Here is a 17,352-nt window from a genome sequence, read left to right on the forward strand (position 1 = left end):
GCAAAGGCAATTATCTTTGCCTGCCGAAATCCCCCCTTATATTTTCCTTCATTTTGTGGCTTGAGTCAAATACCTTCTGTGGCACACACTACTGGTCAACATGAGCTACCAAAATGATTATGAAGTGTGCCAGGCCATGCAGTCCCAAGATAGAAGGGGGAGGGGGGTCTCGGTAGGCAAGACAACCCCCCCCCCTTTCTAATTTCCTTAATTCTAATTTTGTCACTAGAGTCAAATATTTTCTATAGAACAAACTTCACGTTAGGGCAACCGAAAGTAAATGTATATGTATATGTGTTGTATTAAACATAGAGGATGGAGTAACATGTATGCAAGCAATAAACATTTCAGAACAACTACTAGTTGTATAAGACATGGGAGAAATTGCGAATTTTGTCAAAGAGATGTATTTATAGACTAATATACTTGAAACAAATAGCCAAACCCAAAACTGCAGACATTACTAGTGCCTGAACCCCATGTTCTGATCAAACCGGTATAAAACATTTAATGAAACGTATCCTGAGAACGTGATCATTTGATTTGATTTGATTTAATATAGAAACAAATAGCCAAACCCAAAACTGCAGACATTCTTGATAGACACGTATCCTAAAAAATGCTTTCTGTTACTAAAAAATGTAGGCTAAACTGAACATCGGAAAACTCAACTAGCAAGCAAGTCGCAGCAATGAAGAATTGCGTGTGTGCGCGTTCACGTGATGGGGGTAATTCTGTCAGGGAGATTTGCAGCACAACAGCTGTTCAGCTCCGTAAAACATGAGCCTATCACAATAGCCTAATTAAAACAAAATGTCAAGGAAACTGTAGGCAATTACACTATTTTTTTTAATTATTTCTGCAGGTCAGAGACATGAAAAATGAACGAATAGACTTGAAAACGGGTGGTAATAACCTAGGCTCCAAAATGCGATATGGTTCGACAAGAACACTGACATTTTGACAAGGCAGAGATGAGTGGCTGGACCAGTGATGCCAATTTAGCAATTTTGTTTTTGTTGCTAGATTTAGCAACTTTTCAGACTACCCTGCAACTTTTTTTTTTTTACAGATGGGCTGTGTACAGGTGCAGTGATTGGTTAGTTGCTCAGATAGCTGATGCTTGATAGCTGATGCTTAAAGTTAGTGAGGGAGAAATAAGACTCCAGCTTCAGTGATTTTTGCAATTTGTTCCAGTCATTGGCAGCAGAGTACTGGAAGGAAAGACGGCCAAAGGAGGAGTTTGCTTTGGGGGTGAAAGGTGATATATATATACCTGCTGGAGCGCTTGCTACAGGTGGGTGCTGCTATGGTGACCAGTGAACTGAGATAAGGTGGGGCTTTACCTAGCAAAGACTTATAGATGACCTGGAGCCAGTGGGTTTGGCGATGAATATGAAGCGAGGGCCAGCCAACAAGAGCATACAGGTCGCAGTGGTGGGTAGTATATGGGGCTTTGGTGACAAAACGGATGGCACTGTGATAGACTACATCCAGTTTGCTGAGTAGAGTGTTGGAGGCTATTTTGTAAATGACATTGCCGAAGTCAAGGATCGGTAGGATAGTCAGTTTCACGAGGGTATGTTTGGCAGCATGAGTGAAGGGTTCTTCGTTTGCGAAATAGGAAGCCGATTCTAGATTTAATTTTAGATTGGAGATGCTTAATGTGAGTCTGGAGGGAGAGTTTACATTCAGCCAGACACCTAGGTATTTTTAGTTGTTCACAAATTCTAAGTCAGAACCGTCCGGAGTAGTGATGCTCGACGGGCGGGCGGGTGCGGGCAGCAATCGGTTGAAGAGCATGCATTTAGTTTTACTTGCATTTAAGAGCAGTTGGAAGCCACGGAAGGAGTGTTGTATGGCATTGAAGCTCATCTGGAGGTTTGTTAACACAGTGTTCAAAGAAGGGCCAGAAGTATACAGAATGGTGTCGTCTGCGTAGAGGTGAATCAGAGAATCACCAGCAGCAAGAGAGTCATCATTGATGTATACAGAGAAAAGAGTCCGCCTGAGAATTGAACCCTGTGGCACCCCCATAGAGACTGCAAGAGGTCCGGACAAGAGAGGCCCTCCTATTTGAGACACTGAACTCTATCTGAGAAGTAGTTGGTGAACCAGGTGAGGCAGTCATTTGAGAAACCAAGGCTGTTGAGTCTGCCGATAAGAATGCTGTGATTGACAGTCAAAAGCCTTGGCCAGGTCGATGAAGACGGCTGTACAGTATTGTCTTTTATCAATGGAGGTTATGATATCATTTAGGACCTTGAGCGTGGCTGAGGTGCACCCATGACCTCCTCGGAAACCAGATAATGCGTCCGTGATGACTGGGGTGCACAACGGGGTGCACAAGATTTTAAAGGAAGAATGTGCATTGCCCAATTTGGTACTCATCTGCTATATGTGCCATTCTTTACAATTGGCTGTCAGTGCAGCATCCAAAGAAACCATCCCTAGGAACTGAAACTCCACTTTAAGTCAACCAACACTTTTATGGTTACTAGATTATTCCATATGTGTTATTTCATAGTTTTAATGTCTTAACTATTATTCTACAATGTAGAAAATAGCTATTCTACAATGTAGAAAATAGCTAAAATAATGAGAAATCATTATTGTGTCCAAACTTTTGACTGGTACTGTAAACACCTTTAGCATCTCCAGGCTTCCATGCATACAAGCTGCAGATGCATGCTTTGGTACATCTATATTTTAAAAAGTCTAATAAATAAAGTGCATATATAACACCACAATAAATCCATTCTTTATTTTAGTCAAGTCTAAGGAAACATTATGACATGAAAAATATGTATTTCAGAAGAACAGAATATAAGTTGGCATACCCTACTGTATGTTATCTGGCTATGCTCCATGGCATAAGCTTGTTCATTTTGCTGACAAGATATGCTTATATGTCCCATGCCATTATTTTATATTATATGATTTTATAGTAAAAATAATATAATTAAACTTAACTGAATAAATTAGAAAGGATATTTTCCCCATTCCGGAGCGAGTGCGCATAGGAAGTGACTCTGTTGAGCATAATACGTGATCATTTGAAACAGGTCCTATATGCTAGATTTAGAGTTATTTGTTAACTTTAGTTGTGAATGATACAAACCTTAGAATGTGTTAGAAATATACAATATATATTGGATTCAGACCCGTGACTTTTGTTTTGTTACATTACAGCCTTATTCTAAAAAATATATATCCTTTAAATTATTTAAATCCTCAGCAATTTACACACAATACACCATAATGTCACGCCTTGACCTTAGAGAACCTTTTATTTCTTTATTTTGGTTAGGTCAGGGTGTGACTAGGGTGGGTAGTCTAGTTTTTTATTTTCTATGTTGGCCTGTTATGGTTCCCAATCAGAGGCTATTGTTGTCTCTGATTGAGGATCATATTTAGGCAGCCTTTTCCCACCTGTTGTTTGTGGGATCTTGATTTTGTATTGTTGCTTTGTTTGTTTTAGCTCTACAAAGCTGTATGTTTCATTTTGTTAGTTTTGTGCTGGTTATCATAAATAAAAAAATATTAACCCATGGCTGCATCTTGGTCCGACCATCCTTCCAACAACGATCGTTACACATAATGACAAAGTGAAAACTGGTTTTTAGAAATGTTTGCAAATTTCTTACAAATAAATAACAGAAATACCTTATTTACGTAAGAATTCAGACCCTTTGCTATGAGACTTCAAATTGAGATCGGGTGCATCCTGTTTTCATTGATCATTCTTGAGATGTTTCTACAACTTTATTGGAGTCCACATGTGGTAAATTCAATTGATTGGACATGATTTGGAAAGGCACACACCTGTCTATGCAAGGTCCCACAGTTGACAGTGCATGTCAGAGCAAAAACCAAGCCATTAGGTCGAAGGAATTGTCCGTAGAGCTCAGAGACAGGATTGTGTCGAGGCACAGATCTGGGGAATTGTACTATAATGGACATTTTTATGTTTATGCTTTTCTTATAACTCATTTCTGTGTTCTATTCATGTGCTGTTCTATGAACTAATTTATGTGTTCATGCAAATGGCTGACTGAACAAATCCTCACTATCAGTAGCTGCAATTTGGCAGTTCGCCCAGACCTTGTTCTTAAGATCAAAATATATCTGTTTCAAGATTTCAGCTTAGAATGAAGAAGCCTCGTGATATATTGGTCTGTCACGGGTTATGAACCAGTATTGGTCGGTCACATGAATCAAACAAAACGGTAACGATGAATTATGTCAGGATTTGTCCTGGATTGTTCCAGTTTTGGCCACTAGATGCCCCCATTGTGCTTTTTGACCCTTTTGTTTTCCCTTATTTCCAGTTATTATTTGCACCTGTGCCTCATTTCCCTTGAATGTATTTGAACCCTTAGTTTTCCCTCAGTTCTTTGCTCTGTGTTTGAATGTTAGCACCCAGCCCCAGTGATGCTGTGAACAGTTGTTGCTCCAGTTGGATGGACTCTCTTGTGGTACTTTGTTCTCGTTTGACTATCTTTTGAGGCTTTTTTCTGCTGTACCTACCACCTTGTGGATTTACCTTTTGACTTGGAGGATTACCTTTTGACTTGGAGGATTACCTTTTTCTCTTGGAATTACTTTTGATGTTGTGGGTTTATTTTTTTGCCTGATCTTTTCTTTTTACTTTATTAAAACACTGTCTCAAGTACTGCTGTGTCTGCCTCATCTTCTGGGTTCTGCCGACTATTAGTGGCTCAGTTTGCTACGTGGCTATTTCTCACACCGGAGACCCGAGTTCGTAACCGGGTCCTGACAGAATTGATTATGCAAATATAACTTGTCTATGTAAAGATGTAAACAAGACAACTGCTGGGACTTCCCAGGCAGAGCTCCTGATTGACATGTACTATGGTGTATTGAGTTGGTTGGAGCCTCTCCAGCACGCTGACAAACAATGATTCATATTAAGATTGACTTCAAGTGTCCCTGTGTAAGAATTCCCACAACAGTACCAAAGCCAAGAAGACAGAGGCCATCATCCTTAAATGGAGGAAGTTTGGAACCACCAAGACTCGTCCTAGAGCTGGCTGCCCGGCCAAACTGAGAAATCGGGGGAGAAGGGCCTTGGTCTGACACAGCTCTAGAGTTCCTCTGTGGAGATGAGAGAACCTTTCAGAATGACAACCATCTCTGCAGCACTCCACCAACCAGACGGAAGCTACTTCTCAGTAAAAGGCACATGATAGCTTGCTTGGAGTTAGCCAAAAGATCATGACAAACAACATTCTGTCATCTGATGAAACCAAGATTGAACTCTTTGGCCTGAATGCCAAGTGTCCCGTCTGGAGGAAACCTGGCACCATCCCTACAGTGAAGAATGGTGGTGGCAGCATCATGCTGTGGGGATGTTTTTCAGTGGCAGGGACTGGGAGACTAGTCAGGTTTGAGGCTAAGATGGACGGAGCAAGGTACAGAGAGATCCTTGATGAAAACCTTCTCCAGTGCGCTCAGGACCTCAGACTGGGGTGAAGGTTCACCTTCACCACCAACAGGACAACAGCCCTAAGCACACAGCCAAGGCAAAGCAGGAGTGGCTTCTCAGGAGAGACCTGAAAAAAAACTATGCAGCAACGCTCCCCATCCAACCTGACAGAGTTTCAGCGGATCTACAGAGAAGAATCAGAGAAACTCCCCAAATACAGGTGTGCCAAGCTTGTAGAAAACTCAAGGTTACAATCGCAGCCAAAAGTGCTTCAACAAAGTACTGAGTAAAGGGTCTGAATTCTTGTGAAAATGTGATATTTCAGTTCTATTTTTTAAATTAGCAAAAATGTATAAAAACTGTTTTTGATTTGTCATTATGGGTTATTGTGTGTAGATTGAGAAGAAAAAAAACAATTTAATCAATTTTATAATAACTATAACATAACTGAATGTGGGAAAATCAAGGGGTTAGGCTATTGATGATTTGAGAAAGTCGCAAAAAAAGCACTATTTTCCTTGCCTCAGGCTGCAAAAGCTGTTCTCTCATCAAGTGATCGTATTTTCAATGATCAGACTATTCTCAATTTAATCTTGTCTTTACAAATATGTACAATTTGTTTAGTTTTAGAATGGCCCATTATCAAATGAGAGGAACATGGGAGGGGGAATGAAGACGTCATCTGTATACACTCAAATTGAAAATGTAGGCTTTCCCACCAGTCCGTTTGTCAATGATGCCGGCTACTTCCGTTTTATAGTGGAGATATGCTTATTATGAGCTGCTGAGAAATAAATATAAGAACACTTATTTCACTCCAAGCATCATCCACTGTTTGAGAATCGCTGCACGACAGGTGATATTCCGTCCAAACTCTGTATGCCATGGGTTCTCCAACCCTATTCCTGCAGCTATCCAGTGTTTAATTTGGGAAACCAAGTGAAATCTGTTCGGGAACATCGATAGTAACATGTTTTCACAAAGGAACATAATTCACTAAACTGTTGCCCCTCTGCTCACTTGTGAAAGGAATAAATTAGAGAGCGGAGGAGATGCATGGTGGTGAGATATTCTGTATATCTGAAGGAAATGTGTCGCCCAATTAATTATGAAAATATAAAAATTCCCTATTACTTGGCTATTCAAAATCAAATACATATTCACTAATTGTAGGCTAACTGTACACCGCCCTGCACAATCAATGAAACAACAGCACCGCCTAGGTCTATACTTTCTCTCCCAGACTCATGGATTGACATTTTGGAGTGAAGCATAAGGTAACCAGTCCACCCAGTATGCATAATAATGAAATCCACACTCAAAAACAATGACTGAAATGTGTTTTATTTCGGGGCATAGGCCTGACAAATTATGTCCCAAAGACATTTGAAAATCAGTTTTGTTTTGTGTTTTTCTGCAATGCTTAATATATGGTAGGCTATGTATTGTATAATGGAACAATCATAATAAAAAATAAAACAAATTAAACGGGCTTGGGCTCTTAAGCACATGCGTATGCATAACCTATAATATGCATATGGATGTTTTGAATTAATCATCACCTTAGCGCTGTCTATTTTGTTGTGTTAGGCTTTCAAACAACATCCAGAACTACCATGTTTTACACTCAGTTTCAACCTGCTGTTGAACTTCTTTCTTCAAATTGAGAGAGGATGGTAGACAAGCGACAGCAACATAGAATACTAAGAGACAGCAACAGAAGAAGAGAGACGAGAGACAGCAACAGACGGCACAGAGAAAGTGATGGAGAGAGGCAGAGGAAGGGTGAGCACAGTAGACTGTATCACTTAAAGCTGCTCTATTGATTCTAATTACTGCACTGTGTGTGTGTGTGTGTGTGTGTGTGTGTGTGTGTGTGTGTGTGTGTGTGTGTGTGTGTGTGTGTGTGTGTGTGTGTGTGTGTGTGTGTGTGTGTGTGTGTGTGTGTGTGTGTGTGTGTGTGTGTGTGTGTGTGTGTGAGAGAGAGAGCGAGAGAGTGTGTGTTTGTTTGGATACTGTGGGATTCTTTCATCAGTTTTGCCTTATTGGACAGGTCAGACTCTGTCTGATGTTGAGTGGTTTTTGGCAATAGCCTGTATATGTAGGCTATGTGTTCCAGAGTAGAGAGTAAAGAGTGTTCCAGAGTAGAGAGATCCACAGTAGGAAATGTAATTGAGTACTGGCAGTGTCTGCTGTGGAAGGTGCAAGTTACCTAAAAAAAGATCTAATCTCTCAATATTAATCTCAAAGTGCAACAAATTAATGCATTTAGCTGTTGAAATTCCTCCCCGAGGAGACCCCCCTACTGGCTTTGGGCTCTGCCCCCAATGTCTTTAAATCCTAGAAAAGCCCCTGCTAAACACTGAATTTTGTATTCACTGATTACATTTGTATTTAACGTTTTGTAAAAGATGGTCTAAGATATACAAGTCGGGTACAAAGGCAATAAAATGATCAGAAGTTCTGTTTATGTATTTGAGCATTTGATAATTGCTCTTCTGCTATAGATTTCAACATAGATCCCAAAATTGCTTGTACGCAATTGAGAAAAGCATATTTATTTCATTGGAACGCAGCCGCATGATTGTACATCCAGACCACCAGAGGCCGCTGTACATCATTTATCACTACTTCGTGGACAGACCCGTTTCCTCTTTCTTTCGGTGTTTCCACTAGATAGCATAGCCACAAAGTCCAAATGTGCTATATCGTAAAAATGTATGAAAAGAAAATGTGCGTTTTGATCTTAATTTACGGTTAGGAATAAGGTTAAAAAATGGTTCAATGTTAGGTTTAAAATCACATTTAAGAATACATTGTCGAAATAGGCGGAGCAGGACTTTGTGGCTGGGGTAACAACCCTTGCATTTTGATGTAAAGAATATACTAAGCTTTTCTCATTCAGTTGTGCTGTGTTTCAGGTTATTTTATTGTGAAAAACAGTAAACAATGAAGAAATTTTTCGAGGACATAAAGAAAGATATAAAATTCAAGTCAGCGGGGCCTGGAAAGAAACTCGCAGAAGGCGGCAGGTAAACAAACTTTTCTAGTGAGCTAGCACGCTAACGGAGCCAGCTAACGTTAGCTGCTTTGCTCATGCTGTTGACAGTTTAGTTGTTGAAAATATGTTTATATAATCGACACCGCAAATATATGGTATGTCTGATTTGTAGAGTTGCCTTCCCCGTGACTTGGATGGGCTCTGTGATGTTTGTTTTTCTAGTGTTAAGGACAGGGTGCATCATCGTTACATTGGCCTGGTTGACGCCACCACACAGCGAGGAAGACATAGTCAGGAATTGTAATACTTTATAACGTTAATTAAATTAAAATTTAATAGGGTCAGTGCTCTCCGTTATCCTTGGGACGGTCCTATCCTAACCATTTAGAGTGTCAACTTCAATGTGGACATCCCGGGTAGCACGGACCATTTTAATAGGATCTCTATGGAGGAAGAGCAGTGACTCACTGGTCTGGATAGGAGGCGGTTTATTAATGCGATATTCGCACAGTAATTGAGCGGAGGCATTTATTGGGTCTCTCAACAACAACAAAAATTCCTCGGGGGTTGAACAAAATATAATATTTCTGTGTTTGAGACCTCTCGTTTGGATTTGAAACTGTAACAGATGTAATGGAAGGGGCAGCTCTCTGTGGGTGTTTGATTGAGAGTAACCTAATGTAGCAGGCGTAAAAGACAGACACATGGTGTGAGAGAGAGCCAGAGGAGAACCAAACAGTAAAAGCACAGCCCACTTCATTATCAACTCATCCTGCCAATAAAATCAAAACAGCCTTTCCAGACTCTGAAGTCAGGAGGACTTTGAGTTTGGTATCAGCCAGACTACATCATCATAGCCTGATCTATTAAATGCAAACCCTTGTGAGTTTAGCTAACACGCCATGTAACGTTATACATCACAACATGCAGTGTAAGTGCAGTCAAATGGTGAACATGTCCCCTTCTGTTCCCTGCAGCTCCAAGCCCCGAGTGGTGCAGAACAGTGGCCCTGCCAAGCCCCGTCATGCTGCTCCCACTGAAGGAGCTCAGAAGGCAGGGGCTGCAGCTCTGGCCAGGATTGAGGGGCAGCCACGCCCACGGGCACAAACCTCACAGGATGCCATCCGGCTCCAGGGTGAGCGATTCCTATGCATCCAAGAACTGCTACTTGAATGACTGATGATGTCAAAGCCGTGCAGGTGTTTCACATCAGTCAGAAATAGAGAACTGGGTTGTGGGTTAATGGTCTTTATTTATTTATCACTCCACAGTGAAAAGAGAGCTTGAGGCAGAAGCTGCAGCAGTAGCAGCGACCGAGAAGGAAAAGATAACAGCTGTTGAGGCAAGGAATACATTACATGAATACATTTTCCCTTACACGCTGACCAGACCGCATACTTCATCGCACGCATCTTTATTTTGTCCACCCACACCAGATACGATCAGGACACGCAGTTTGAAATATCAAAACAAACTCTGAACCGACTATATTAATTTGGGGACAGGTTGAAAAGCATGAAACATTTAGCTAGATAATTTGTCCTGGGATATTAACATTGGGTTGTTATTTTACCTGAAATGTACAAGGTCCTCTACTATAACAATTATTCACAGATAAAAGGGTAAAGTTAGTTTCTACTAATCTTTCCTCCTTCAGGCTTCTTCTTTTGACTTAAATGGCAGTAAGCAACCATCTTTAAGGTGCATTACCACTACCAACTGCACTGGAGTGTGTACCTCAGTTCATCTTAAAATCACCCATGTGGGTATATGCTGCTAAAAACCAATGAGGAGATGGGAGAGGCGGGACTTGCAGCGAGTCAAGCGTCACAAGCGCACGACAAGTGTGGGTGCAATGATTGAATAACATGTATGTGTACATTTATTTACCAACGCGAGCGGTGTGGTCAGCATGTTACTGTTGCTCACATACAAATTATTGTGCCACTACTGCTATTGAGTTGTTATTTATAGCTAGTATGTGTCGTCTTTTGCAGGGCTCTAGTGTTAAGGATCCGGCATTTCTCTCAGTAACAGGTGTGTATTTCACCTGCCCGCTTACTGGAGCCACCTTAACTAAGAGCGAGAGAGAAGTGCACATTAAAGAGGCCATTTTCATGGTAGGTCTGTGATTCTTCTTTTTAAAGTCATATGATTGTATGATAGTCATGATTGTATGATAATCATGATTGCATTATCTGATTTTGACTGACATGAAGAATTTATGTAAAATACACTAATTTGTCACAAACTCTCCTTTTTCATTAGTATGGTCCTGACTGAATACACATGATAAACCTTCTCTTGTCCAACAGCGGTTTGAAGAGGACGCAGTGGAGGCTTCCATAATGATGGTTCATACCTTCAACAAGGACAGGGAGAAAGTCAAGGCTGCAGTGGACATCATAAGCAAGTGAGAAATGGAACTGTCCTATAATGCAGGGTTTCCTAAAAATCTGTCCTGGGGCCCCCCTGACTGTACGTTTTTGGTTTTTGCCCTAGCACTTCACAGCTGATTCAAATAACCAATTCATAATCAAGCTTTGATTCTTTGAATCAGTTGTGTAGTGCTAGGGCAAAAAACATGTGCACCCAGGGGGGAGCCCAGGACCGAGTTTGGGAAACCCTGCTATAATGTGTGATTTACATTGTCATGTTGACAAGAGTTCATGCAATGAGTGTCCTGACATCCCATAATTTTCTCCCATCCTGTCAGGTACATTGAAAACATCTGTAAGAACCCCACAGAGGAGAAGTACAGGAAGATCAAACTCAGTAACAAGGTGTTCCAGGTACATTTGAGTCATAAGGAGGGTAATGTGAGACTCAATGTTTTCTGTCGGTGTGGTCCATTCACCTCTTTCCCTGTCTGATCTCTCTCTCTCTGTCTCTCGCTCTCTCTCTCCTTAGAAGGTGAAGACTGTGGAGGGCAGTCGGGAGTTCTTGCAGGCTGTGGGCTTTCAGAGCATCATGCTGGATGTGGAGGGACAGGGTAAACTCATCCAAATGCAAAAATCTGTGCATCCTATTGTCTGTGTGGCCTAGTATGTTTCTGCAGAGGCATACTAAAGGGCAGCGATTCTCAGCTGGTGTGTCGCGGGAGGTTTTAAATGAGTCTCTGAGTATTTTTATTTAAATACACTATATATACAAAAGTATGTGGACACCCTTTTCAAATTTGTGGATTCAACTATTTCAGCCACACCCATTGCTGTTGGGTGTATAAAATCGAGCACACATACATGCAATCTCCATAGACAAACATGGTCAGTAAAAGGTCCTTCCCTTTCGTCAAATTTCTTCCCTGCTAGAGCTGCCCCGGTCAACTGTAAGTGCTGTTATTGTGAACTGGAAATGTTTAGGCACAACAATGGCTCAGCCGCGAAGTTGTAGGCCACACAAGCACACAGAATGGGACCACCGAGTGCTGAGGCGCGTAAAAATCGTCTGTCCTTGGTTGCAACACTCACTGCTGAGTTCCAAACTGCCTGCGGAAGCAACGTCGGCACAATAACTGTTCAACAGGAGGTTAATGAAATGGGTTTCCATGGCCGAGCAGCCACACACAAGCCTAAGATCACCATGCGCAATGCCAAGTGTCGACTGGAGTAGTGTAAAGCTTGCCATTGGACTCTGGAGCAGTGGAAACACTGTCTCTGGAGTAATGAATCACGCTTAATCATCTGGCAGCCCGAAGGATAAATCTGGGTTTGGCGGATGCCAGGAGAATGCAACCTGCCCGAACAGAATGTGTCAATTGTAAAATATTGGTGGACTGGGAATAATGGTCTGGGTCAGATGTCCACATACTCTTGGTAATGTAGTGTATGTTATACTCTAGTCAAAACTAAAACCAGGAAGAAAGTGGGTAAAAAAAATGTAAGAAACCTATAATTATTTTCATAATTTATCCTCTGAACAATTTCTCACAGTATTTTCAATATAGAGTTATTAGCAGCACTATTTAGCGGATTTGGTTTTTGGTCTCAAACCAGTAACATTATTCATCTGACCCATTGGAATTGTGATACAGTGAATTATAAGTGAAATAATATGTCTGTAAACCATTTTTGGAAAAATTACTTGTCATGCGCAAAGTAGATGTCCTAACCGACTTGCCAAAACTATAGTTTGTTAACAAGAAATTTGTGGAGTGGTTGAAAAACTCGTTTTAATGACTCCAACCTAAGTGTATGTAAACTTCCGACTTCAACTGTATGTGCAAAATGGAATTATTGCCAATGAAAACAGTGGGACTCTTGTTCCCTTGTCATATAATTGCTACATTTACTATCAAAATAGTTTTCCAGATTGCATCTTTGACGACATCAACAACAAAAAGCGAGGCAAATATTGGATCGAGACAACCTGATTCAATTTGGATCCCAATACAAAACCATTTGAGAACCACTGCTGGAAGTGGTACCCGGGATAATAATTGCAGATTCATCTTGCCTTCCCAGAGGAGAGTGAAGAGTTCCTGGTGCTGATGGAGCATGACCCAGAGGCCCTGGAGGTGATGAAGGAGAGTATGGACCGGCTGCAAAGGGGAGAGCCAGTCAGAGCCCAGCTGGACCACCAGCCCCAGACCTTCAGACCCTCCCCCAACGCCATGCGTTTCGAACTACCCCCAGAGTTCTACAACCTCACTGCAGAGGAGCTCAAGAGGGAGCAGCAGCAAAAGTATGGACAACTCACTGATGGCACTGATACTACTTGTATTTGTTATTGTGTAAGGTACACTCTGTTAGTGCACATGACATGTGTATTATTGTTGGGTGGTTTGTTCCAGTTATGACTATTTTGTTTGTAAGATAAAGTTATGGTGGTTGTGTGTGGTAATCAGGAGCGAGGCGGTGGAGAAGAACACCATGCTGCGTACCAAAGCCATGCGGGAGAGAGAGGAGCAGAGGGAGAGGAGGAAGTACAACTACACCCTGCTGAGAATACGACTGCCTGATGGAAACATACTGCAGGGTCGGTATCTGCCAGCAAACACCTACTTTAATGTGATAAGCAGAAATAGAGTTAAACAAATATCTATATTTTATTTCCCCTTTATTTAACCAGGTAGGCTAGTTGGGAACAAGTTCTTATTTACAAGTGCAACCTGGCCAAGATAAAGCAAAGCAGTGCGACACAAACAACAACAGAGTTACACATGGAATAAACAAGCGTACAGCCAATAACACAATAGAAAAAAAGAAGTGTGCAAATGGCGTGAGGAGGTAAGGCAATAAATAGGCCATGGTAGCGAAGTAATTACAATTTAGAAAATTAACACTGGAGTGATAGATGTGCAGATGATGATGTGCAAGTACAAATACTGGTGTGCAAAAGAGCAGAAAATAAAATAAAAAGCAATATGGGGATGAGTTAGGTACAGCTGCAGCGATCGGTTAGCTGCTCAGATAGCTGATTTTTAAAGTTAGTGAGGGAAATATAAGTCTCCAGCTTCAGCGATTTTTGCAATTCGTTCCAGTCATTGGCAGCAGAGAACTGGAAGGAAAGGCGGCCAAAGGAGGTGTTGGCTTTGGAGATGACCAGCGAGATATACCTGCTGGAGCGCGTGCTACGGGTGGGTGTTGTTATCGTGACCAGTGGGCTGAGATAAGGCGTAGCTTTACCTAGCATAGACTTATAGATGACCTGGAGCCAGTGGGTCTGGCGACGAATATGTAGCGAGGGCCAGCTGACTAGAGCATACAGGTCGCAGTGGTGGGTGGTATAAGGTGCTTTGGTGACAAAACGGATGGCACTGTGATAGACCGTACGTCAAGTTTGGACACACCTACTCATTCAAGGGTTTTTCTTTATTTTTACTATTTTCTACATTGTAGAATAATAGTGAAGACATCAAAACTATGACATAACACATATGGAATCATGTAGTAACTAAAAAAGTGTTAAATCAACATATTTTTTTATATTTGACGTTCTTCAAAGTAGTCACCCTTTGCCTTGATGACATCTTTGTACACTCTTGGCATTCTCTCAACCAGCCTCATGAGGTAGTCACCTGGAAGCCATTTAAATTAACAGGTGTGCATTGTTAATTTGTGGAATTTATTTCCTTAATACATTTGTGACAAGGTAGTGGTGGTATAAAGAAGATGGCCCTATTTGATAAAAGACCAAGTCCATATTATGGCAAGAACAGCACAAATAAGCAAAGAGAAACAACAGTCTTATCATTACTTTAAGACATGAAGGTCAGTCCATCCAGAACATTTCCGTAACTTTGAAAGTTTCTTCAAGAGCGTTGGGCCAGTAACCGAAAAGTTGCTAGACCGAATCCCCGAGCTGACAAGGTAAAAATCTGTTGTTCTGCCCCCGAACAAGGCAGTTAAGCCACTGTTCCTAGGCCATCATTGTAAATAATAATTTGTTCTTAACTGAATTGCCTAGTTAAATAAAAATAAAATTAAAAAGTGCAGTTGCAAAAACCATCACGCAATGGTGAAACTGTCTCTCTTGAGGACTGGCACAGGAAAGGAAGACCCAGAGTTACCTCTGCTGCAGAGGATAAGTTCATTAGTTACTAGCCTCAGATTGCAGCCCAAATAAATGCTTTCCAGAGTTCAAGTAACAGACACATCTCATCATCTATTCAGAGGAGACTGCGTGAATCAGGCCTTCATGGTCGAATTGCTGCAAAGAAACCACTACTAAAGGACACATAATAAGAAGAGACTTGCTTGTGCCAAGAAACATGAGCAATGGAGATTACACCAGTGGAAATCTGTCCTTTGGTCTGAGTCCAAATTTGAACTTTTTGTTGAAGCATTGAGGAGGTGTGGGGGTGCTTTGCTGGTGATACGTTAATGGTTTATTTAGAATTCAAGCCATACTTAACCAGCATGGCTACAACAGCATTCAGCAGTGATACACCATCCCATCTGGTTTGCACTTAGTGGGACTATCATTTGTTTTTCAACAGGACAATGACCCAAAACAAACCCACAGGCTGTGTAAATGCTATTTGACCAAGAAGGAGAGCTGCATCAGATGACCTGGCCTCCACAATCACCTGACCTCAACCCAATTGAAATGGTTTGGGATGAGTTGAACTGCAGAGTGAAGGAAAAGCAGCCAATAAGTGCTCAGCATATGTGGGAACTCCTTCAAGACTATTGGAAAAGCATTCCTCATGAAGCTGGTTGAGAGAATGCCAAGAGTATGCAAAGCTGTCAAGGCCAAGGGTGGCTACTTTGAAGAATCTCAAATATAAAATAGATTTTGATTTAACTGTTTTGGTTACTACATCAGTCCATGTGTGTTATTTCATAGCTATGATGTCTTCACTATTATTCTACAATGTAGAAAATAGTAAAAATAAAGAAAAACCCTTGAATGAATAGGTGTTTCCAAACCTTTTACTTGTACTCTATAAACATTTGAGCAAAGAATGTTTAGGGTTTCCAACAGCTGGTGTACTGTAGGTATTCACCAGTCAAATGCATTGGGGTGCTTATCTGACAATCATTCTTAGATTAATTTGGCAGTAGGACTCGTAGCTCTGTGAACCTTAATTGCACAAAACTCAAACTGCGTTACAATGTAACTTCCATAGTTTAGTAGAATTTTCTACCTGCAGCAACGCTAGTGGATAATGCTATAAAAGCACAGTGCCTCCATTTTCACATATTTTGCCCTTCAGGCACCTTCCTGGCCTGGGACAAGGTATCTGTGCTCTTCCAGTTTGTGCGGGACTCCCTGGTGGACGGCTGGCAGCCCTTTGAGTTGGTGGCGCCAGGAGGACACAAACTCCGGGAGGCCCAAGAGTTGGCCCTGAATGAATGTAGCCTGGTAAGCAGTAACATTTTTTCAGAAATGTAAATATCAGGCAAAATAAGCAATGCAACCAATTTACTTTTGTTGTACAAAGGTGCTGACTAATGCCTCTCTCTCTCGGAGGTCCCTGCGGTTCTGCTGACATTTTCTTGGGATGCCGCAGTGCAAGCGGACATTTCTGCCGCTCTCCTCAAGCCAGTGCTACTGAAGAATATTCAAACCCTTGGCTGAACTGTCCCTGCATCTCCACCTCCATCCCTAAACCACATTTCAAAGGCTGTAGAAATACACAACTAATCCTTTAAAGGAAACATAATGCCAAGCAGTGTTTTTTGTATTGTACCTTGAATGTAGGATGATCTGAAATTGCTCCCGTACTCCTAGAGCTCAGCATGGTATGAGATCCTGTTGCCAGTGTCACCCTTCTGCTCCGCATCCTGCTTACACAACAAATACTGACATACAATACTAGCTTTACATATGACCGAATGGGTGGTGGTGACCAGACTGGTTGTCGAGTGCTAAGGTTTCAGTTGCTGTTCTTGTGATCCAGACTAACTAGCTGTGGACCACAATGTACATTGGTTAAGCTATTTTATCTAAGATTACTTGTAATATTCTATTTGACCTCACTAACACTAAGGTTACAGCAGCAAGCTATACCAGTACCTTAAAAGTGAAGGTTACTGGACAGAGCTCCTGATGTTAGCTTTCTTTATTGAATGAGGGTTTTGTAAGTCATTCAATTGAGTCATTTCCTATTATATTTCATTTCAGCAGCATGGGAATCTGATTTTGGTTGGTTTGTACTGTATGTAGTAACCATTTTTTTTTTTGCTGCAGCTTATCCCAGGTGATGGCTGGAATGACAACCTACCTCTCCTCACAGCTTCTGTGTGCGTTGAGGCGTAACCTCCAATGTTTCAGTTCAGTCCAGACATGAACAGCAGCGATTAGCAAATGTACTAAGAAATATTTTCCTAAACCTTGTTAAAGAATAACTAGAAAATGAAGGTCATGCTCAGTCATGTTTTGTTGCTTTTAAACCTGCCTGTAATAAAGATGAATGTTGCATCAAGATATTGCTGTATCCCCCATAAAAAAAGTA

General features: G+C 41.3%; 1 protein-coding gene across 7 annotated transcripts; it reads left to right on the forward strand.

Moving 5' to 3' along the window:
• Positions 1 to 8,058: 8,058 nt before the first annotated feature.
• Positions 8,059 to 17,324, forward strand: LOC118390095 (UBX domain-containing protein 6-like). Of its 7 annotated transcripts, none has more exons than XM_035780320.2 (13): positions 8,059 to 8,182; positions 8,371 to 8,481; positions 9,428 to 9,585; positions 9,722 to 9,792; positions 10,448 to 10,570; positions 10,766 to 10,863; positions 11,167 to 11,243; positions 11,359 to 11,442; positions 12,914 to 13,133; positions 13,297 to 13,427; positions 13,933 to 14,028; positions 16,111 to 16,259; positions 16,368 to 17,324. In XM_035780320.2, the coding sequence occupies exons 2-13, from the start codon at positions 8,399 to 8,401 to the stop codon at positions 16,473 to 16,475; spliced, it is 1,398 nt and encodes a 465-aa protein (XP_035636213.1). In that variant the 5' UTR covers positions 8,059 to 8,182; positions 8,371 to 8,398; the 3' UTR covers positions 16,476 to 17,324. The 7 variants fall into 7 exon arrangements, 6 of the variants coding, with proteins under 6 accessions (XP_035636213.1, XP_035636222.1, XP_052313197.1 ...); XM_035780329.2 differs by having other exon boundaries at positions 8,059 to 8,167; XM_035780338.2 differs by having other exon boundaries at positions 8,103 to 8,481; positions 11,167 to 11,242; positions 11,361 to 11,442.
• Positions 17,325 to 17,352: the final 28 nt, after the last annotated feature.

The sequence above is a fragment of the Oncorhynchus keta genome, chromosome 1 (genome assembly GCF_023373465.1).
Source record: "Oncorhynchus keta strain PuntledgeMale-10-30-2019 chromosome 1, Oket_V2, whole genome shotgun sequence".
Lineage (NCBI taxonomy): Eukaryota > Metazoa > Chordata > Actinopteri > Salmoniformes > Salmonidae > Oncorhynchus > Oncorhynchus keta.

What these genes read in the sequence shown, in the direction of transcription:
- LOC118390095 (XM_035780320.2), top strand. Translation starts at nt 8,399, where the DNA reads ATGAAGAAATTTTTCGAGGACATAAAGAAAGATATAAAATTCAAGTCA. An exon ending in CAGTAACAAGGTGTTCCAGG is followed by an intron (nt 11,244 to 11,358) that starts TACATTTGAGTC and finishes CTCTCTCTCCTT; the next exon opens with AGAAGGTGAAGACTGTGGAG. An exon ending in GCTGGATGTGGAGGGACAGG is followed by an intron (nt 11,443 to 12,913) that starts GTAAACTCATCC and finishes TTGCCTTCCCAG; the next exon opens with AGGAGAGTGAAGAGTTCCTG.